General features: G+C 44.2%; 1 protein-coding gene and 1 long non-coding RNA gene across 2 annotated transcripts in view; one reads left to right on the top strand and one right to left on the bottom strand.

Moving 5' to 3' along the window:
• Window positions 1-11,025: 11,025 nt before the first annotated feature.
• On the bottom strand, window positions 11,026-14,971 carry LOC128113390 (uncharacterized). Its single transcript, XR_008219430.1, has 3 exons — window positions 12,757-14,971; window positions 11,923-12,206; window positions 11,026-11,369 (listed from the first exon to the last, which is right to left on the bottom strand). It is a non-coding gene; the product is annotated as an uncharacterized LOC128113390 (long non-coding RNA).
• A 2,794-nt stretch (window positions 14,972-17,765) lies between these two features.
• Ankh (ANKH inorganic pyrophosphate transport regulator) overlaps window positions 17,766-23,443 on the top strand; it is a 139,131-nt gene continuing 133,453 nt past the window's right edge. Inside the window, exon 1 of the mRNA XM_052743047.1 lies at window positions 17,766-17,982. Within this exon, the coding sequence (XP_052599007.1) occupies window positions 17,887-17,982 (96 nt within the window). The 5' untranslated portion in view covers window positions 17,766-17,886. The remainder of the gene's footprint in view (window positions 17,983-23,443) is intronic.

Genomic DNA, 23,443 nt, shown 5'->3' with positions numbered 1-23,443 from the left:
GGGCTGGCATTTTTCATGACTGGCTTCTTCATGTGGGTTCTGGAGACCAAACTTGGGTCCTGGAGTTTGCCCAGCAAGCAGTTATGAACTGCGCCATCTCCTCAGCCTTCCAGAACTTTCTGAATACTGAGATGATGACACAGTGCTCAACAAGTTTCTAATTTGGAGCTGAGTGCAGTAACACACTTGTCATCTCAGCATTTTGGGGGGTGGAAGCAGAGGGACCAGTAATTCAAGGCCAGCCTCATCTTCACAAGTGAGTTGAAAGCCAACCTGAGCTACACAAGGTCCTGTTTTGTTTTTATTTTTTGTTTTTAAAGGTTTTAAATGTTGGGGTCAAACATGGTGACACACACCTAGAATCTCCTAGTACTTAGGAGGATAAGGCAGGAGGATTAAAGTTTGAGGTCATCCTCAACTACATAGCAAGTCCTGGCCTAAAAGAAAAAACATAAAAAAGGAAGAAAGTGGAGGAGGCAAGTGGGTTCTATAGGGCGAGGAGTGTAGCTTAGTGGTACCTTATGCTTCCCGGGCTCAAGGCCCGGCACCAAAAAACAACTTTCAGTTTAGAAGCATTTCAGTTTGGGTGGTGAGAAATGCTCAACCAGTAAAAACCATGCAGTACTCCCAAGCCCAAGAAATACTCAAATCAGGAACACTTTGGGTCCCAAACATTTTGCATTGGGGATGCTCAACCTATGTGCTTGGGAAGTGTGCACAAACACGAACTTGGACATCCGAGTATGTCTAGCTTTAAGCCCCGATTCCTTTCCCACCTCTTTCCTCTAGAATGTAGCACAGCCGGATGGACAGTGACTCCCCAAACAGGACAATCAAATCCTCTGCATCCAGTAGTGAGTGTGACTATTATTTATTTTGTTTTATTTAACTGCAGGGTATCTCTGTGTAGTCCCAGATGTCCCAAAACTTGATATATAGACCACACTGGCTTCAAACTCACAGAGAGCCTCCAGCCTCTGCCTCCTAAGTGCTGGGATTAGAGGTGTGAGTCACCACACCCAGCTGTGATCATTATTTCTAAAAAGGGATGCTTGCAAACAACGAAGCTAGGGTCTAGAGATAGGTCTTCCTGGATTTAGGGTGCCTCCACAGTGTCCTTCCCAGAGAACAGGAGGGAGTAATTTAACAGATCTAGCCAAAGGCATGTGGAGACAAGCAGAGATTGGCCTCTACAGTCAACCCTGAGAAAACCTCTAGCCACATCAAGTTCAAAGAGGCAGACTACAGTTTTCACTGAAGCCTTCAGAGAGTATGTGGCCATTATTTCATACTTCAGATCTCCCAAACTGTGAGAAATCCAACTGGCTTAAGTCACTGAACTTTCAATTATTTGTTATGGGTCCCGATGAAATGAATTTAAACTGAAATCAACAGTCTTTCATGTTTTAAGTATAACCTTAAAAAAAATCTTTAACTGTACGAATAGCCTGTACAAGTTATTCCAAACCCACTCAGCTTTGGTTTGAAAACCCCAGATTTGAACATCTATGTTCAGAATATTGAGTAATTTTAAGAACACACAGCCTGAAAAAAATATCTGTGAAGCAGGGAAGTTCCTTGGCTACGTTGTTCTCAAGGAAGAAAAACTCCTCGCATGCGGAACAGTTTTCGAGGACTCAATAACATGCTGTGGGGATTAGGATTATTTGTGCTAACCCGATAGGATTCTAAATGGTGTTTTTTTTTTTTTTTTTTTTAAATGTGCACTAAGCATGAAAGAAAGAAAGGGAGAAGGAACTAAACACGAAGAGCTTCGATTTCACCCACGTTCTGCATTGCAGCCCTCCATCTGTGAGAGGGGCCTCAAATTCCATCCTGCAGTTTTGAGTATAAACAGTTTTATTTTGAGTCATTCCCCTCTCTCATGCTAATGGGAAGTTGTTCAAGCCATCTTGAGCTGAAACGGAATCTCAGTGGTAAAGAAGCCCCTGCTAAACACGGTGCCTGCCTGATCCTCTCCGCAGCCTCGTTCTGAATCACTCTCAGAACCTTCTGCAGTGATCGGCCACTTCCGAATGAGGAAGCCCTGCCCCAGTTTTCACAGATGCTGGGGTAAAGGACCCTAGACTTACACACTGGGAGTAGGAAGAACACTGTGAGCCCGGTGGTCTAGGTCGAACAGCAGGGAGCCTCGGGGCCCAGAGAACCTGAGTTTGAGTTCTGACCACATCATTCAACACTGTGATACCAGCAAGGTACATAGTCCAGAGGTAGAACACCTGCCTGCATTTGCAAAGCCCTGCAGTTCTTCCCCAGCATTGCAGAAAATACTCTAAATTATTTTTAAGGGGTCAGAGAGATGGCTCAGTGGCTAAGAAGACTTGCTATTACTGTAGAGAATCCAGGTTTGATTCCCAGCTCCCACACTGAGAAGCTCACAACCACCTGTAACTCTAGTTTCAAGGGATCTGATGTCCTCTTTTGGTCTCCATAGACACCTTCATGCATGTGGTATGCTCACACATAAGTAGGCACACATATGTAGACATAAATACAAATTTTTAAGAATGTTTTAAATTCTATGTTTGAGACCAGGCATACTGCTACATATTTATCTACAATCCCGGCACTTGGGAAGCTGAGGCAGGAGGATTGTCACTAAAGTAAGGGCCGGCACATACAGTGAGTTCCAATTGAGATTCAAGACCCTATGCCCAAAAAACAAAAGAAAAAACTGAGTGTTAGCTGGATGTGTATCAAATGCTAATAATCCCAGAGGAGGCGGAGGATCAAAAGTCAAGGTCAATCTCTGCTATAAAAGACCATAGCTTAAAAAAAATTTTTTTAAACTTTAAAAATGAGTAAGATAATTGTATATTTTTATTGTATGCAACATAATGTTTTGATATATGGCTATATTATGGAATGATAAATCAGATTATTTAACATGTGCATTACCTCACATTTATCTTTTGTGGTGAGAACATTGCCTTACCAGTTTTGAAACATAAAACATATGTGGTTCACAATAAATTTGGGAGGTTGAGACGAGGTCTCTGTAGAGTCAGGTCTGGCCTTGAATTCCTTATTCTTCTGCCTCGGTTCCAAAGTGTTGGGATTATAAGTGTGTAGCACTGTGCTGGGCTCTAAAGTACAAATATGTGATTATTGTTTGTATGTGCATATGAAGCATGTGTGTGTGAGGGTGTGCCTGCATCATGGAGAGGACAGGACAACCTTTGGGAGTCAGTCTGGCTCTTGCTGGCCCTCTGTGGGATCATCAGACTCGCACAGCAAGCTACGGGTATTTTTATTGATTGGTCAACCCACCTGCTCCATATCTTTGGAAGATCTTCCTCTTTCTGGCTGAATTTTTGTGTCCTTTGACAGAGCAACATTCCTATTTCCCGATTCTATAATTAACATTTTTTACACTCCACAGTCAAGTGGTACCGGGAGCTGTTTTCCTGTGCCTGGCTTATTTCCTTTATTAGAATGTACTCTGGGTTCACCCATGTTATTGTAAAGGGATGAATAGTATTCCATTGTGGTAGATACACATTTCCTTTAGCCAGTCATCAGCTGATAGACGGTGGGTTCCTCCCATGCCACCGTTACTGTGGACAGAGCTGCGGTGAACATGGGAACGTGATGCCTCTCCGTCACACTGACTTCACACGCTCTGTACGCTAGCCAGTGCTGGCTCTGGAAGCTCATATGTTTTTAATTTTTTGAGAAACCCCACACTGATTCCCATCCAAGCAAGTTACTCAGCCTCTTTGAGTCTTAGCGTCTTCATTTCAAAGATGAGAACAACAATCTTGCCGGCTGCGTAAATCCACATTGCGGTCGGCTCTCAGTCATGGCTTCTTTGGCTTATCCATGTGCTTAGCCACTTTCTCCATGTGCTGTCAAAATCATCACCCCCTAAGCTGGGGGTAGAAGGACATAAATGAAGGCCCAGTGTTGGGGAGACTGATAAAGGGGGACTGAGACTTTGAGGCCAGCCAAGGCTACAGGTAAAACTGTATCCAAAAATAAAAAAGGGGGGGGGGAGAGTTCTCTTTCATTTTTCTCCCTCCTCCTTGAACTCCTCAGAGCAGCTGCCCCCTTCCAATGTGAGCTTTGGGGCAGAGTGTTTGGTGTTTGGCCTTAAATCTCATCACTCTCTTATGACCTCCTTCCTGCCGAAGACCCCAAAGTCCAAGTCCAGCCCTCTTTCTCTCTCGGATGCTGAAATGTAGCTTTTCTTTTTTGGGGGGTGGTGGTGCGGGGTGGGAGCTACAGTGAGGATAGAAAGTAGAGGTTCATCAATAGGAGGTGAGCACTCTACAACGAAGCCACAGCCCCAACTCTTTATTTATTTAATTGATTTGTCTGTTTGCTTTTAAAAAGACAGGGCTTTGCTATTTAGCCTTGGCTCACCTTGAATTCTCTTGGTAGTCCAGTCTGATTTCAAACATGAAGTCCCTGTCTAGCTGAGATTATAGTCATACATTACCATTGGCGACCTAAATGTTGTCCTTTTCTTTTTATTACTATTTATTTAGAAAACACATTCAACTTTACCTGTAAAGATTATCATGTTGATTTGGAGGTTATATAAGCTTCAGTGTATAAAATTTTGTAGGAGAAAGTTAAGCAAACCCTGGGGAAGGCAGCAGGAACAGGACTAGAGCTCTAGTGACCGATCTACTCTCTTTTTTGCCACAGGATCTGAGTGGGGATCCAGAGAGAGCCCATCCTCAACACATCTGGCAGACACACACTCAAGTCCCCAGGACAGACTTGTAAAGTACTTGCCAGACACAGGAGTGAGAGCAACATGCTTTTCTTTACCTGCTGGCTGGGGCTGTCAGCAGCCAAGCTCTCTGGGCAAGCAGGTGAGCAAACCGCTGTCAGTCAGCAAGTTCACGGGTACCTGCTGTGTGTGCGCAAAACAGCTCTGGCTACTGGGGCTGACCAGTTGAGTGTCAAGCTCAGACCCAACGCCCACCTGTGGCCCCAATGCCGGGAAAGACCTGGAAAGTTACTACACCGAGGGCCAAAGGGACTGGTACCAATCCAGAGTTAGTGGCAGTCCCATCAGCTCCAAGGGCAAAACACTCTTGGAGACAAATTGGCAGAGTCCTTAGACAGAAGGAGACCAAATTACTGACTCAGGGAAACCAGACCCTCTCTGGAGGGGCTGAGTCTTTAGAGCGATGACTGGAACATTCTTGGGTGGGGCATTTCACTGAAAAGCAAACAGCGTGGCACTTCATCTCCATCCAAAACAAGTCTCCCTTCACACAGCCCAGCCATGGCAGCCACCTTGGGTCTGACCACACCTGAAGGCTCTTCCTGAGGCACTAGCCTTTACAGTAGCCATGTGAGCTCACCCTTGTTTTTCCCAACTCCTACTCTACCCTAACCTCTGCCCCATCCTCACCCAGGCCTTCATGCTGCCCCCTACCTCAGTCTACTCAGGAGTTGCCTTCCCTAGGCAGCTCTACCTCAGGCCCTGTCTAGTGGTGACCCCAGTCTCCACCCTGCAGAGATATATATATGGCCAACCCCCAAGGAGCCAGGGGAACTAGCAGTGCAGAGAAGCAGCTTTAGGATCAGAGACTAAAATCTCATTTCGACCATGTGCAGTTGCATGGACAAGCAGGGCTACCACCTGGATTACTATGGGCACTCTCCTGTGTTTTCATATCCTGGCAGCAAGATAATAGGATCCATGGACTGTACCCTGCGCCAGACCACTCCCTCCTCTCATGTGCAACTACCAGAAAAAGAGACTGATTCTGAATTCAACTCCCGTGGGAAAGGGTACAGCCAAAGTCTCCTGGGACCAGACAGTTGGCCTTCCCAATCCTGCTTCTAGACAGCTGGCACCTAGGCTTAGAGAACCAGACAACTGTGCCTAGGATGTTTACTCCTCTGAGCAAAGGTACTCATCTTCTACAGAATGAATGATCCTAGGGAGGATCCCTCTACCATGGCTTAACCCCATGGTGAGTGCAGCTTAAGACCAACCAACCACAGATATGGAGAGAACCAAGCACACCTGTGTGCACACAAAATTTTCAACACTAATAGGAAAACAGAATGCAAAGCATCTCATTGATGTTTGCATATTTATTAGATGTTGTAAGAAGATCTTGAAATATTTGATTAAAGAAAATATATTAAAATTAATTCCATTATCATTTCAGTGAAGTGATTTTTATAATAATCTAATTATATGTTCTAAATATATCTAATTGCTAATTCCTAGAACCAGAGAATATCAATTTATGTGATCAAAGGGTTAATGTTCCTTTCTACAGAGAAAGTCATGATTATCTGTGCACCCTGGTGTTAGCATCTGAGTGTTGCTGAGTGACTGGATGTGATCTTCTATCTGCAAAGTATGTAGTATGCAGTTGTAACTAGAAAAATTGGGTCTTCTTAGGTAGAGTATCTCTGAAAACCCACATATGATACAATGTGTGTATATAATTCTTCAAAACCAAAGAGGAGGGTGCCATGTATATCATGCCTGCTGAGTTATGCATGTAGCTATCCTTCTCATGAGTACCCAGCAGTCACAGTGGACAGCATGACCCCACCTCCTGACTCATCCATAAGCTGAGCTACTCAAAGGTCCCTTTGTTCAAATACACACATAGTAGCAAAAGAGGCCTAATGACACTATGAGATGGGCATTGTCACTACCTACCTAGGATCTGGACCAGAAATGTAGAAGGTAGCAGGATAGGGTAGGAAACAAGAGGAGGAGGAGGAAGAGGAGGAGGAAGAGGAAGAGGAGGAGAAGGATAAAATGATGATTGGAGATTCAGAGAGAGTCCTAGCAATGTTTTATTACCTGGTTCTAGTCCCTTCCCTTCTGAAGGTCACTGTGTTTTTCACTTGGGTTCCACAGAACACATCTATATCTTCATAATCAATCTCTCTTTTCATGTTGGCCAGTTTTCTATAAGTCTGTTTTCTACTTCTATAACAAAATGCTTGAGGCTAGGTTGATTTTGTTCATAGTTCTGATTCAAGATTGAGTACCTGTTAAGGTCTTATTGTGGCAAAATACCAAGATGATCACAAGGCACATCATTGCAAGAGACAAGGAGCACACAAGGATTCAGTGGAGGCCCAAACTGATGACCTTATCTAATCGTAATCAATTCACAAAAGTGTCATCTTAAATACCAAAGTTGCTCTAAACTTTCATCTTTTTATTTTCACAGTGGGGATTTAATACTAACATGAGTATCAGGAGAGGCAACCTGTATTCACCCTAACCAACTATTTAAACTGATTTTTCTTATATATGGTACCAAAAGAACCAACAAAGATACCTTCATGTAGTTTAGGACAAATGAGCACAATTGCTATAAAGAATACATTGTAGGAGTCCAGCATGGTGGCACACACCTTTAAACCCAGCACTTGTGTGGCAAGCTCCATGCTGGGTGCCAAATGTAGCATGAATTTTAAAAGGTCTTATTAATAAAAAACCCAGAGCCAGATATCGGGGTAAAAACTGAAAGACAAAAGAAACAGAACAAGCCACAGCCAACCTCACCTTGCCAACTCCTCAGCTGATCTTATTTTCTCAGACTAAAAGCCTCTGAGTCCTCACCCAAATGGATCTCAGCTGAACTGCTGCTAAAAAGCTGCTAGTTCCTGGCCCTCACACCTTATATACCTTTCTGCTTCCTGCCATCACTTCTTGGGATTACAGGCATGTGTCCTTCACAAGTAAAGACATGAGATCTCAAGTGCTGAGATTAAAGGCATGTGCCACCATGCCTGGTGCCTGGCTCTGTTCCCAGTGTGGTCTTGAACTCATAGAGATCCAGACAGATCTCTGCCTCCTGAGTGATAGGATTAAAGGCGTGTGTGCCACCACTGTCTGGCCTCTATGTCTAATCTAGTGGCTGTTCTGTTCTCTGATCCTCAGATAACTTTTTTGTTAGAACATAAATAAAATATCACCATACACTTGGAACGCAGAGGCAGGCAGATCTCTGTGAGTTCAAGACCAGCTTGGTCTACATAGCAAGTTTCAGGACAGCTAGAGCTACATAGTGAGACCCTGTCTTGAAATAAACAAACAAACCAGCAAACAAATGAAAAACAAAAACAAAAAAAGAGACTACATTGCAGGCTGGGTATGTGGTAATTCCAACACATGAAAGGTGGAAGCAGGATCAGATGTTCAAGCAAGGTCATCTCTGGCTACACAGTAAGTTCAAGGTCAGCCTGGGCTATAGGAGAGCCTGTCTTTAAAAAAAAATGTTCTAGTGTCATTTCTGTTCTGACCAAAAGCAACTTAGGGAGAGGAAAAGATTTATTTACTTACACTTCCAGGTCACGGTTCATCACGGAGGGAAGTCAGAGCTGGAACGGAAGCAGAAACTTGTAGCAGAGATTACAAAGGAGCGCTGCTGGCTGGCTTGCTCTCTAGTTCAGCTTAACTAGCTTTCTTATTCAGCCCAGGAAACCTGCCCTCCGGTGTGGACTGGGTCCTCCTACATGAATGAGGACAACCAAGACCATCGCTTACCAGTTATGCCCACAGACTAACCCGAGGAAGATCATTGTTGAACTCAGACAGACGCCTTTTTCAGGTGATTCTAGGCTATGTCAGGTTGACAGTTAATGATAATAATAAGATCAAATAATAAAAATCAAATCCCAAACCGAAGAATCCATCACCAATGATGTTGCACTGGGAGACAGCTGTGCAATCCCTGTCAAAGCTGTCCCCACGTTTGTCCCAGCCGGTGGCCTTGATGGCTGCAGCTTTGGCACAGTCTGACGTCTGCCTCTTCTCCCAAGACTGCTGTACAGAGCAGTGTGAAACAAACGCAGACAAGGCGAAACAGCCTTTGGAAATTAATTCCAGTTCAGTGGTAATGTATGGCGGTTTGCCTCTAAGCTCTATGAACCTCAGTTTCCTTATCTGCGGAATGGGGGTGATAAATGACCCCCCACCATGGGGGCTTGCAAGGATAGCATGTAATCATGCATGCAGTGTGCACAGCACTTTTCCCAAGGAAAAGAACCCATGAGTTATATCAATGATAACAATAAAATGGGCAGTGAATGTTTTTGCCCTCACGTCTCTCCCTAGCTTCAGTGATCCTTTGCTTGCTACCCGTGTGTGCTCTCTGGTGCCTTTGTTGAGCTCTGGACTCAAGCCCAGGCTCTGCTTGCTCTCTCATGCATGCTATTTATACCCATCCTGTGAGGCTGCAGGACTATGGTGCTGCTGGGCATTCCCTGCAGGTCCTCTCCACAGAGCTGAATCTCCAGCTCAGCTGTGGGCTTCACAAGGGGCTTGGCGCAGTGGTTCTTAACCTTCCTAAGGCTGCTACCCTTTAATAGGGTTCCCCATGCTGTGGTAACCCACAACCATAAAATTATTATGTTGCTACTCCATAACTGTCATTTTGATACTGGTATGAATGGTAATGTAAATACCTGTGTTTGCTGATGGTCTTAGATGACCCCTGTAAAAGGGTTGTCCAACCCCAGGGGTCGCAACCCATAGGTTGAGGACCATTGGTTGGCCTTTTATGATACTGCTTCCCCTCTCAGCTGTGGATGCTACCAGCCCCTCTAGCTTCTTCTAGCACCTCACTACATCTTCTGGTGATTTAGCTGTTTTGAAGTTGGGTGCAGTGGTAGGTGCTTGCAATCCCAGCAACACTGGGAGGCAGAAGAAGGAGAAGCTTGAGTTTCGGCCACCCGGGGTTAGTTATAAGATTGCCATCTCAAACCAAGAACCAAGAAAGCCAGGTGTGGCCGCTGACTGACCTCGGGAGGACTGTCTCAAATCCCAGCACAACCTGAACTATATAGTAAGTTTCAGGCTACCCTGAATTTTATCTCACAGAAGGAAAAAAATTTAGAGAGAGACACCATATTCATTTTACTTTTATCAGAGTATGTCTTTATAATTATTTTAGTTTGTTATTGTTAATTTCTTCCTGTACCTAATTAATAACTAAATGCTATCACAGGGATGTGTGTATGTGAAGTCTTCCTTGAGTTTTTCATGCTTAATCTCCAGTGTAACAAAGTGTTATCTTTTCCATCACGTGGTTAGTGCTGATCAGGCTGTATCATCTTGTGTTAACACATAGGAAGACTTGCCTGTTTTCGAGGCTTTCTTCTTAAGAAAGAGGAAGACAGGGAAGTGTGTGTGTTGGTGCTATATGAGGTTGCAGGCATTCACCGAGAGCTAAAACACTCTGTGCATACAGTAGGACTCCTGTTTGCACACAGAATATACAGTGCATGTATGCGTAGTTTTTTGGATGCCCTGCCTCAAAACCTCCTGGCCTTTTTGTAAGAATGAAGTTCCAGAAAGAACCCTTTCTAGAGTCTGAGTCATAATCTGTGGGCAAGGACTGAAATTCTGCATTTCAAGCATGTGAAGTTCAAGAACCCTGGCAAAACAATTGGTATATTTTTAAGTACCAGGGTTGGGGTATCACTTCGTTGCACACCAGTTATGATACTTTAGATTATTTGTACTTGGCTCCTCTTTGTATTAATGCCTCAACCTACACATACAGAGTCTCATTCTCACAGGATTATTTTGAGGGTTGATATTATGATGCTGTATTCTATGACTTTGATAAGTGCACACACCAGTCTGACAGCTTCCTTTCAGAAGTTTTGGGACTTTCTGCATAAATTATCACATCATCTGCAAATAAAGAATCAGGTGTTTGTTTACAGCAGGCTCTCACTGTGCAGCCTCCTACCTCAGCCTCCTGAGTGTTGGCATTATAGGTATTTACTCGGCTCAAAAATTAGTGGTTTTTTTGTTTGTTTGTTTTTCCTAAATGTGTGCCTTTTATTTCTTTCGCATGCCAATTGCATTGACTAGTATTATCACTGAGTATTGAGTAGGAGTAATCAGAGACATATTTTTCCCCATCTGGAAAGAACTGTGTTCTGTCCAGTATCATCATATACCGAGCATTTTACAATATGCCTAGCATAAGTAGACACTCAAAAGATGCTGCAAGATGAACTATAACAAAATTAACTGATCTACAAAGAGCCGGAAAAGAGTGATTTTATTAGCACCTTGCCCATCTATTGAGTCATAAGCAAAATCATTTAATTAGCAGTGAGCTAACACATTGACATAACATAATTTCAAGTGCAAAAAGTCCTCTGGTGGAGTTTAAGAATACAGAGGTGAGCTGGGTGGAGTGCAAGTGGCATGGCATCCTCGCTCATCTAATGAGTTGATGCCATTCCAAAGAGGAAAAGCAGATCAGGTTGAGATGCAGTGCCCAGCCAAAGAGTCCTTGTTTGTCCTCCTTTTTCTTAAGAAGAAAGCCTCGAAAACAGGCAAGTCTTCCTATGTGTTAACACAAGACGATACAGCCCGATCAGCACTAACCATGTGATGGAAAAGATAACACTTTGTTACACCGGAGATTAAACGTAGAAAACTCAAGGAAGACTCAATTCAAACATAAATGTTTTTATATCTATTAGTATATTAGAGTGTGGGGAAGCAGTAAGAGATAGTTAAAAAACTATTGTAAGTAAGTCCCACATCAGATAATGTAATATTTTGTGCAGAACTATACACTGGAAACAGGGACTAATGCAGCTTTTTTTTTTTTTTTGGTCAAATAAAAAACAGAAAACGAACGATCAAAGTGAGTTACACAAGAAATCTTTGTAAAAGTCATACTACTGCAAGAACTCAAAATGTAAACATCACTAACTATTTTAAATCTCGGGCATTTTATATTATGTGGCCAGTGAAATGCAGCAGGCAGAAGGTGAACAAGAGCAGGACTAGAGGGATGAAACACAACTGCACGTCAGTCCCACTGCTACCTCTTCGTCTCATTCCGCTCAGAAAGAGTTGCCTGAGCTGAGGAGGAGTTGCACAGCCCTTCCTTTCTGTTTCTCCGCATGAGCAAAGCAGCAACTTACCAGCTAATGTATCTCCAAAATTCTCAACGTCATTGTCATTGGTGGCGACATCTTGGAGCAACAACAGTAGCATCTACTCCAAACTGACTTTTGTCTTCAGACCACTTTTTAAGGGCAGGAGTGAATTAATAGTCACCAGCATACAAAGCCAACAGGTTGTATAATTAACCTAGCAAGAGTCTCTCCAAATGTTTTGCTGATTAGCAATTATAGGGAAAATACAAATCTAAAAAGCCACGCAAGGCATAAAACTGAGCTTTGATTGAAGTTGCCCTGAATCCTTCCTGTGGAAAAAAAAAATACAGAATAAACAAGAGAAAACTTGTATGACTTTGCCTTGTATCCATACTTTTTTCTTTTGATTCTCATTTTTCGATGTATAAGGCTGAAAGTTTTCCAAAGTTTAAATAAGACAACATGGTGCACTAAGAGAAGCCTTTCTTCTATCCGTTCCTCCCCGGTCTCTTTCTTCTCTCACACACATTTAAATAATCTTGGGCTTATTTTGCCAGCATCAATTTGCAAATAAAAGCAGGCTCACATGCATCTAAAGACTTCAGCAGTCATACTTCTCTCTCTCTCTTCTAAGCACCCAAGTAGCCTGCCATTTTATGTCTTGGCACCTTGCTTTTTCACTTAACAAATTATTCTGCAGATCACTCCATATCTGTAGGTAGACATCATCCCCTTTCCTTTTAATAGCACAGCAGTTTGAGGCATCTATGTGGTCCCTTAAATATATTAAAGAAGTGGGAACTGTAACTCATCAGGCTTAATCTGACTACTTCTGGCTTATCTACTGCAAATTTCAATTGGGGATAATTTACCACTTACCTCCTGCCTCCAACTACCTGGCACATGCTGGGAGCACAAAAGCGAATTTTGATCATTCCCTCAGGTTAATTATCAGGCTTTGGGCTAGAACAACAGAAGGATAGCATGCATAAAATTTCCAGTTGGGAAGAAGCAAATGTTCTCCCTTTTGTCCCTAGCCACTAAGACCTGGGCGGCAACCTTCGTCAGTAGGCTGATGTTTACATGCACACAGTCTACAGAAATTGCCTCTCCTCCCACTTGAAATCAGCTACAGAGCAAGCTGGCACCAGGCCCAGCTGCAGAGCTCTGAGACTTGAATGTATATCTGGTCTACCCTATTTTAGGGGGCATGTGACTCATTTGAATATCAGGCATCAATCTTTGGACTGAGGCTTCCATCAGAGCAAATTGCTAATTTGGTTATGCTAAACACAGGATGCAGTATAATTACAATGACAGATGTAGGTAACGCCAGAAAGTTGAGCATACACAAGTCTTCATGGCATCTGCTGCCAAACCAGCATCATCACTATCATCCCAGTCTGATGTCCCTGGATCCCTCAAGTCAAGGACATCTCAGTCACATAGCCCCCAAACTGGATAATCTTAAGCCTGGTATTTTAGTCTCTCATTTGCAGCAAATATGTTGAGGGACAATTTGAACTTACACATTTAAGATTAATTCAGAAAAGAAAGGTCAGTCAGACATGTATGTGACATTTATTCTTTTGCATTACATTTTTATAAAAATTGCACACAATGGTAGTCACAGCACTTGGGAGACAAGAGGATTGAGTATGGGGCCAGTCAAGACCACACAGTAAAACTATGGATTAAAAAAAAAAAAAGGTGGGAGCTTAGCAATAACCTTATGCAATAAAATAATATTACTAGCCACCGGGCGGTGGTGGCGCACGCCTTTAATCCCAGCACTCGGGAGGCAGAGCCAGGCGGATCTCTGTGAGTTCGAGGCCAGCCTGGGCTACCAAGTGAGTTCCAGGACAGGCGCAAAGCTACACAGAGAAACCCTGTCTCGAAAAACCAAAAAAAAAAAAAAAAAAAAAAAAAGATAATATTACTAGTCATTCATGAAACTATTTTTTTCAAACAATAGCTTTTTCCTTACTTTGAAAGCAATACTGCCTTCAATGTTTTATAAATACCTTTGTATTTGTTACTTTTCTGTTGTTATAAAATACCATGACCTAGGTAACTTATAGAAGGAAGAGTTTATTTGGGCTTCAGCCTTCAGAGGGTAAGAGTCCATCATGGTGGGGAGCCACGGCAGCAAGCAGTCGTAGTGGCTGAGCAAGAAGCTGAGAAACTTGATTGTCAAAGACAAGCACGAGACAGAGAATTAACAGGAAGTAGAAGGAGACCATAAACATTCAAATCCCATCCCCAGTGATATGTTTCCTCCAGCAAGGCTCTACCTCCCGACATTTCACAACCTCTCCAAACAGAACTACCAACTTGGGACCAAGTATTCAAGTATCAGATCATATGGGGGACAGTCTCACCCAAACCTTGTCTTCTAAAACAGTCTCTCTTTATAGATTTATACTTGCTCATTTTGTTAAACACAGAGAAATGTAAATAATTCTTGCTCATATTTATGCCATGCAAATACAGCTACTGTTAATAAGTGAGCATATTCTCTTTCAGGATTTTTTTCTGTTACATGACCAGTGTAACAGTAACAAGGTTTGTAAACCTTGTAATGATGGCTAAAAGTGTTCAAATACAAGGCTTTATAAATAAAAAATAAAGCTGTTCCGTCCCCAAGATATTGTCTTCTAAACCTAATTTACATACTGCTGGGATATATCAGTTTCTGCATAATTCAGAAAACTTCCTACTTATTACCATTGTTGTGGAATATTATTTTAACTAGGCAAAGATGTGTTACATTTGTTTACGCTGCAAAATATTACTTTAACTGTGTAAAAGTGTGTTACACTTGTTTATGCCACATTTGTTTAGCCATGTAAGGATGTGTTACATTTGTTTGTGCTGCATTTGTTTCATTATGTAAAGATGTGTTGCATTTGTTTCACTTTGCCTGCCTAAGGCACCTGATTGGTCTAATAAAGAGCTGAATAGCCAATAGCTAGGCAGAAGAAAGGATAGGCGGGGCTAGCAGGCAGAGAAAATAAATCTAGTATCTGATTATGATTCTAGTTTCTAAAATACTTGTTTTCTTTTTAATTATGGGGGAGGGTGCACATGAGTGTAGGTACCTGCAGAGGTCAGAAGAGGGCGCCGGAACCCAGGGAGCCGAAGTTTCAGGCAGTGGCAAGCCACCAGACTTGGTGGCTGGGAACAAAACCAGAGTTCTCTTCCAGAGAGAGTAAACATTCTTAACTGCTGAGCCATTTCTCAAGCTCTGATTGTGATTCTGCAGTGTAAAAAAACAAAAAAACAAAACAAAACAAAAAACCAGATTAAATCTTACATTTCTTTTTCAAGTTGCCCTGGTGTTACTGGAATTCATATTCACCGAAAGTCTAAAGAAGTGTTCTTTGCCTTAATCAAAGATGACACTAACTCACTCGTTAAAAATACAATTAAAAATACTCAAGGACAATGGCCTTTAACTGATTTTTCTCACTGTCCACTTTAGACCATGAGTGTGCATTTGCTACTGCAGCTGAGATGTGGCAGCCCTGGTCCAGGGACCAGTGAGAGCAAACTGGCCTTCAGGAACATTGATCGAGGACCTCATCAATTCACACCCCAGACAGAGGTCAACACAATTAGACCACTTTAATTGAAATGAGCCTTTCAAAAACTAGACTAACAGAATGGGTAAACCACCAGACCATATTTGCTTTAGAACAGAAGCCTTTCTCAGTGGATTTCTTTAAATAACCCGTTCCCTTTCTGTCCGCTTAACTTAATAGCTGACTACACAGAAACATGTCTTTCAGGAATTGCTCCTGAGGAGAGTCCTGTACACAAGATCTTCCTGTTTTGCTGGAAAATCTCCTTTAAAGGTAGCTGTTTGGCATATCAAACGCAATGAACAATTACCAAAGTTTTGTTTTAATTACACATGATGTAATTTGGGGTTACATGGAGCTGCAGGTAAATCAGTTTCCTACTTTTTGCAGGCCTCATTCAGAGTGTGTAGAACTGAAGGGGACATAAGGCATCAAATATGGAAATACTTAACACTTTCAATAGAGTTGGAAATATCTGCATCAGAAAGTTAATGTCTCAATCTCTCTATTGTGTATTTAATTAGTTTTCAGAGGCAAGGTCTCCCTATATAGTCCTGGCAGGCTTGGAACTCATTATGCAGCCCAGACTGGGTCTGGTCCTTACAGCAATCCTCCTGCCTCTGCCTCAGCTTCAAATGCAGTATTAACACAAGCCTTACAGAGATAAGGGAATGGGTTCATTCCTAAGCACAAAATAGCTCACTGTTTTAAATAATACACCACTTTATTTCATTATGCGTATTTTAAAAGATGAGTGTGCAGGCACAAGTGGAACAAACTGCCTAGTTTAACTGCTACAGAGTGAAAACCCAAGGCCCCTTGTTCAGAAATTAGTAATATCAAGAGGGCAAGACCAGGGTCTGAAGAAAGAGGTGGCTCAGCAGTTAAGAGCACTGGCTGCTCTTCCAGAGGACCCTAGTTCCACTCCCACCACCCACAGGGCGGCTCACAAACTTCTGTAATCCGGGAGAGCCAACGCCCTCTTCTGGCCTCTGTGGGCGCGGGACATGCATATGGTGCACAGACATACATGCAGGCAAAAACATCCATACACATAAAATAGTAAAATTAAAAAATATATATTAATGACAAAATTTAAAGAAGGCAAGAGCTTAGTGCCAAAGCGAGCGCAGGCCTTGCTGTGAGCTGAGCTTTTTGTGACTGTACATGTGACATGCCCACAAGGCCAGCCCCGCCCTGCTGTGAATCCTTTTGCCTTCACTGCCTTGGACCCTTTTTTTCATACACTGTGATGGGATGCCGGGTGATGCTGGCTTTGTCAAGCCGTTCAGTTTTAGGTAAGAGTCTCAGCACAGCAACTAATTTATCAGGGAATCACTAGGGGCATATTATAACACGACCGAACAGATTTTCTTTTCTTTCTTTCTTTTTTTTTTTTTTCCTTTCTAATTTAAAGGCAGATTTACCAATTGGCTTTACATGAATAAATAGTTGCACATTCCTAGCAAAAACTGGAGGCCAGTGTGGAGCATCCCAGAACCCTAGCTCTGGAGCCTACCGGGCATCCAGTCAGTCCCTGCCACCTGGTGTATTTTCCCCAGGGGCCACAGATCTCCGTCGTCCCTGGAAACCCCTAGGGAGAAACTCATTGTGCAAAACCTTCCTTCTGTCCTTCTGAGGCAGCAGCATCCCCATCTAAAACACCTGCCTGCCAGTCTTGAGGCCGCCAGGACACACCGGGGCCTTCCCAGCCCGGTTGTCCCCGGAGCTCTGCGCCCCGTTCCCAACTCTGCCTTCCCGGGCCCTCCAGGGACAGCGCGGGGCCGTCAGTGCCGGGTCACCCAGCCGGTGCAGCCGGGAGTCCCGGCTCGCCTCCACGCTCCGTGCGTGCGCCCGGCCGGCCGAGGTTAGCGCCGGGGTCCGACGCGGCCAGAGGACCCAGGCGGCTTGTGCGAGCGCAGCGCCCCCGGTGGCCGGGCCGCACGCAGCGGGGCGGGGAGGCGGCGCCGGGCCGGCCCCCTCCCGGGTCGCCAAGCGGTGTCGCGCCTCCGCCCGCCCCTGATTTCCTCCGCGCGGCGGCGGCGGCGGCGGCGGGCGGCGGAGGCGCCTCGTGCGCGCGGTTATTTATTTATTTCCGGGCCCAGAGCGCTTATAATGGAGCCGCTGTCAGCAGAAGCTTCTGCTGCCGCTGCCGCCGCCGCCGCCGCCGCCGCGGTCGTCCCTGTCCCTCCTCTCTTGCTCCCCGGCAGATCTTTGTTGTGTGGGAGGGCAGCGGGGATGGACTTGAGCTTGCGGCTCTCCTGCTAGAGCAGCCGCGCTTGGAGAGGGCGCCGCCGCCGCCAGCAGCCGCCGCCCCAAGGCCCCGCCGGCCGCGGCCTCCGTCCCCGCGCCGCGCTCCGCGCGCCTCCCAGCACAGTGCCCTCGCGGCGGCAGATGAGTGTGGGGTCAGCCCACGGCGGGGACTATGGTGAAATTCCCGGCGCTCACGCACTACTGGCCCCTGATCCGGTTCTTGGTGCCCCTCGGCATCACCAACATAGCCATCGACTTCGGGGAGCAGGTAAGCCCGGCGGCGCCCGGTGCGTCCCGCTCGCCCGGCCTCGGCCTTGAACGCCCCGGCGGCCCGGGAGGGATGCGGGAGGAGGGGAGTCACCTGCTCCGAGCCCCCTTTACCCTGGAACATTTGACATGGCTTTGCAGCTTGCCGAGGGTGACTTTTGCAGCACCCCGTTCTCTACCTCCGCAGATATTGGAGACTTTTCCGGCTTTCTCTGGAAAATGGCAAGCGACGGGATGATGGAGAGCATCACCTATAGAAGGGGGTTTCGTGCTCGGGATGAGTATTATGTAATTTGTGATTATGTAAACCTCGGGCCCGAACTCCATGTAGTTTTTAGTAGCATTGAGTGCTGGTTTTTTACTTGCACTCGGTTGGTGGTGGTAGTGATGGTGGGAGAATTTGCCTTACCATGTCTCCAAGTTGATTTTCCACGTACTTCCAATTTTTACATCTTCGCTTGCAGCCTAGAATAAGGTTTAGGGCTGTCCTGAAGGTGCCTTGCTTAGCGGACCACTGACTATCTCTACTTTAGGATTTCTGTTTCCTTTCTTTCTTTCTTTTTCTACCACCCTCTTGGACCAGTAAAGAACAGGAGCACATATCTGGTGCTGTCTTCTCGTCCTTGTTTCTTTTCATATTATCTCCATGTGGCGTCATTGCCAATCTGGTGCGGCAGGCTCTTCAGCGGCTGTGAGGCAGGGTACCCCACACTTTGCCTGTAGGAACTGTTTTTTTTTGCAGGGCTTCCAGGCGGAAGCAGTTACATCCTAATGCCTGGGAGAGGATTTGAGGACCGGAGCTGCATCTTTTTCAAAAGTCTAAGATAGACCCACTTTTGCAAATGGGCTCTTTTCCCTCCTCCACCGTGCTTCAAAGCAGTGGGATAAATGCCCTTTTGTTCGTTATGGGGATCCTGTGTTTGGGGATGGAGGCGGGAGTGAGGAGTTCTCCACAGTCACTGGGTAGGCAGGTGTAGTCCACCTCTCCGTGGGGAATGATGGTTCATATGCGAAGGTGAAGAGGCGGTACAGAAGCACAAGGAAACGAAGTATCAGCTTCACATGCCTTGAAGTAAGAAATGCGCGTTTATCAAAACATCTGATCAGCTTTTAAGTCTCTGACTTGCCGAGAACAAAAGACTAGGGAAAGCATTTCAAATGTTTCTTGGGTAGGTTTTGTTTATAATTATAAACATCAGTTAGTGATTTCCTCAGAGACTGTGGTAGAACTTTCAGAGTGGAAATTTAGGTTCCACTGAAAAGTTTGGATACTGCACATCACTAATCACATAGAGGAATCACATGAGGGTCTCAGAGCATGTGTGTTGTAGGGTGTCCAGCAGGAGACCTGTAAATTTATTCCTGGCTTCCTGATTCTCTGCAGGAACAGTATGGACTTCTCTGTCATTTTATAGCTTGTTAGGGAGGCAATACAGTGGAGTAATCTAACAACTACAAAGGTGTTATCAACTGGGCCTGGAGGCTCAGGCCTTTAATCCCAGCACTAGGGAGGCAGAGGCAGGTGGATCTCTGAGTTCAAGGCCACCCTGGGCTACAGGAAGGGTTCCAGGTCAGCCAGGGTTACACACAGTGTGACTCTGTCTCAAAACAAATAAACAATACCCACAAACCAATCTATCATCACATTAAAAACATTTGACAAGTCTTGAGAAGTTAGGGTGGGTTGAGTTCTCCACTGAACAAGAAAGTTATGTAGAACAAAATGACATAGACATTCATATATTAAAATATACATATATATTAAAGTATCTATTTTCACAGAAACGACTTTTGATAATTTAGATAGAGAATTGTCCTTTTAGCCCCCTTGTTGCTGCTTGATCATCTAAAGCATCCATCACTTCCATTCACTGACAATCAAGTACATGCTTAAAATATCATGTTGTATTTATGCATGTTCTATTTGAGGGATGAATGGGAGGCCTAGGCATGGTCAATCTCATGCCCAAGAAATACACAGATAGTAAATGGTAGACCTGAACTTCAGGTCTACCCCCACCTTGACCTTTGCTGGCTCCGATGGTCACCCTCCTCCACTCCAGGCTGCACAGTGATAATTTATTTCCCAGGTTTCTAGGAAATTTAGAAGTAAGTTCTAGCTTTCCAGATCTCATCCTAGGCCTAAATTGAACCTTAGCTGCCATATTTTGAACCTTTAAATTTTTATTTGTTTATTCATTGATTTATTGATTTAGTGAGAACACACGTGCGAGTGTGCATGCACACACACACACACACACATACACACACACACGGGGGGGGGGGGGCGGCAGAGGGGAGTGAAGGGAGAGAGAGAGAGAGAGAGAGAGAGAGAGAGAGAGAGAGAGAGCAAGCACTTCACAAACTACCCTGTGAAAGTCAGAGAACGACTTGTGGAAGGTTAGGTTCTCTCCTCCATCATGTGGGCCCCAGGGATTGACCTCAGTTTGTCAGGCCTGGCAGCGTGCACCTTCACCATCTGAGCCATCTGGCTAGCTCCCATAGTTTGAACTTGAAAGTCTCCATAGATAAAGGGAAATTATGGAAGAGTGCTCTCCCAGGAAAGGGAAACTGGAACCTGGAAATCTGTGTTAGAAGAGATGATCACTCAGATAATTCAGTGGAAACAATGTTCAATTCTAGTAAGGTTGGCTTAGTCTTTGGAGGAGAAAGAATAAGAAGCTGTTGAAACCAGCCTTTACTGTAGAACCCTCTCCGTTGCTAAGGAAAGAAGCCAAAGGCTAGGGTATGTTTTATTTTAGAATTTTATTTACTAGTAGGTGTGTGTGTGTGTGTGTGTGTGTGTGTGTGTGTGTGTGTGTGTGTGTAGAATGTATACCATGGCACACATGTGGAGGTCAAAGGACAGCTTTGTGGAATACAGCATATTTCTTTTTTTATGCTACCTGAATGTCTATTTGATCACCAGTACAGAGTCCCTAATTTTCTTGAAGCCAGGTTCACCAAGTGTCTTAGGGTTTCTATTGCTATGATGAAACGCCATAACCAAAAGGAAGTTGGGGAAGAAAGGGTTTATTTGGTGTTCACATCTACATCATAGTCTATCATGGAAGGAAGTCAAGGCAGGAGCTCAAAATGGGCAGGAACCTAGAGGCAGGAGCTGATGCAGAGGCCATGGAAGAGTACTGCTTCCTGACTTGCTCATTCCAGTTTGCTCAGCCTACTTCCTTATAGAACCCGGGACCACCAGTACAGGGGTGGCTCCACCCACCCACCATGGGCTGGCCCATCCCACGTCAATCACTAACTAAGAAAATGCCTAACAGTCTTGCCTACAGTTAGATCTTATAGAGGCAGTTTCTCAACTGAGGCTCCCTCCTCGCAGTTGACTGTAGCTGGTGCCAAGTTGACATAAAACCCAGCTGGCACATCAAGTTATATAGAATAAATAACTATTTCAAAAGGTACTTAATAGCACTTAAAACGCTAAGGGCAACTTGAATAAAGAACGTTGCAGTTGTTCCCAAGATGAAATTTATTCTACCCCGTGCCAGATTGTCCTCATTCTGACACTAGGTAGATACCTACCCCCACCAAGGACAGGAGTTTGCTGTGTAGTCCAGGCTAGACTTGAACGCTTGATTCTCATGCCTCAGCCCCCTAAAGTCTGAGACTAGAGGTATGCGCTGTTAGGCCAAGCAGGTATTTCCAATGGCTCCAAAGGAGTCACTGAGTCTGGTAGAGTTCAATGTGGTCATCTCACATTGTGAGTCACCTGACACGGATGTTAGGAACCGTCCTCTGGAAGAGCAGTGTGCATTGTGTACTGCTGATCCATGTCTTCAGCCCCAGCCTAGCCTTTCTTAAGGAGGTCCTTCGTAATCTAGAAAGCCTAGGGTTAGACTTCTAAGTTAGGGGTGTCTTGAATTATCAGTGTCATAGATGGAGGGGGGGAGACTGGAAGGGCCAGAGAAGAAGTTAGTAAGTGTTCTTCCCTTCTAAAATACATCTTCCTTCCTCCACAAAACAAAGTTTTCCATAGACCAAGAGGTGTAGGGACAAAAAGGGTGAGTATTAGTGTGGGACAGAAGTCTCACTTGGAAAGGACTCTTCCTTCATTCAGGGTCGCTGAGCCATTCAGGGACCTCCTAGGAGGATTTCCTGATGTCATGATCAGAGTATCTGTCTGTACCTGTGGGAACACCATCAAAGTGCTGAAAAACACAAGTGTCGATCCCAAGCTAAGTTTCTAAATGGTAGTAGGAGAGACACTTTACCCCTTCAATCTATTCCATATTGGTAGGATAAATTTCAATATAATTATTTTTCTGTTTATAAAAGTAACATATGGCCGAGCGCCATAGAGCATGACTAGAATCCCAGCACTCAAGAAGCCCAGGCCACATAATGAGTACCTGTCTTAAAACATAAAGTATGCTAGTTGTTAAAGTTTGGTAAGAGCTGAAAAGCAGGGCTAGGGAGGAAGGTATTTTTATAATTCCACTATGAAGAGAACATTTTAATGATTTGGACGTCTCTTGACAACTAGTTTTTTGAACCTAGTTGAGAGAGAGAGGAGAGTGTGAGTGTGTGTGTGTGTGTGTGTGTGTGTGTGTGTAATGTTTCATAGGACACAGAAGCATTTTCCCCAAATAATTTTAAAGTACTTATGGGCCTAGGGATGTATCTTAGGGGTAGACTACTTGTATAGAATGCTCAAAGGCCCTGGCTTCAATCCTCAACACTACCACCCCCACGCCACCAAAATAATAATAATGATAATAATAATAATAATAATAATAATAATATGATAAAAAGAAAGAAAACAAAAGCCCAACTAACTAAGCAAACAAAAGAACTACAAATATTTAAGGGTGGCTTTAAATGGCAGCATAATAATTTCATTTGACTTATGAACATGTTTTACGTCTCTTTGTTGTACATTACCCTATTGTTTGTTCTTTGGCAAAGTAAAGTTTCGATGGACATCTCACTGTTAACAACTGCATACTGTGCTTTGTCTGACGCCCTGGGCTCTATGCCTGGCATGCTTCTGAGCCTATTTCAGTGTGTCATTCTTACATAGAAAATGAGGTCATGCTTTTCTTACAGTCCATATTTAGTCAAGGACAGTGTGACCTCCTTAGCGCTCTGTGTGACTTTTCTCCTGTGCTTCCAATTCTCCTCAGTAGTGCATCTGCCTTAAAGTACTTCTCTTTAGGTTACCCGGGAAAGCAGGTTATTTGGAGAGGTGCAAAGGTCTAATCCTGTGGTTGGTTGGTCTGTGGTCCTTTGTTTATTGAGGTGGTTTGATGAGCAGCTGAAATGGTACTTTGTCAGTTTGCTTCTTTCCAAGCCTGTCCTTCATACATTCAGATCATATCTACACCTCTTTCCAGGATGGGATCAAGTTCTTAAAAGTGATTTTGGTGGTGTATAGTGTAATGTCATTTGTAATATAGGAATACTTGTGAGATGGGGCACGCTCAGCTGTATATTAA

This window comes from Peromyscus californicus, unplaced genomic scaffold (assembly GCF_007827085.1).
Source record: "Peromyscus californicus insignis strain IS unplaced genomic scaffold, ASM782708v3 Scaffold_18__1_contigs__length_77618521, whole genome shotgun sequence".
Classification (NCBI taxonomy): Eukaryota; Metazoa; Chordata; class Mammalia; order Rodentia; family Cricetidae; genus Peromyscus; species Peromyscus californicus.
Note: the sequence above shows the minus strand (reverse complement) of the source record. Positions and strands in the feature narration are given on the sequence as shown.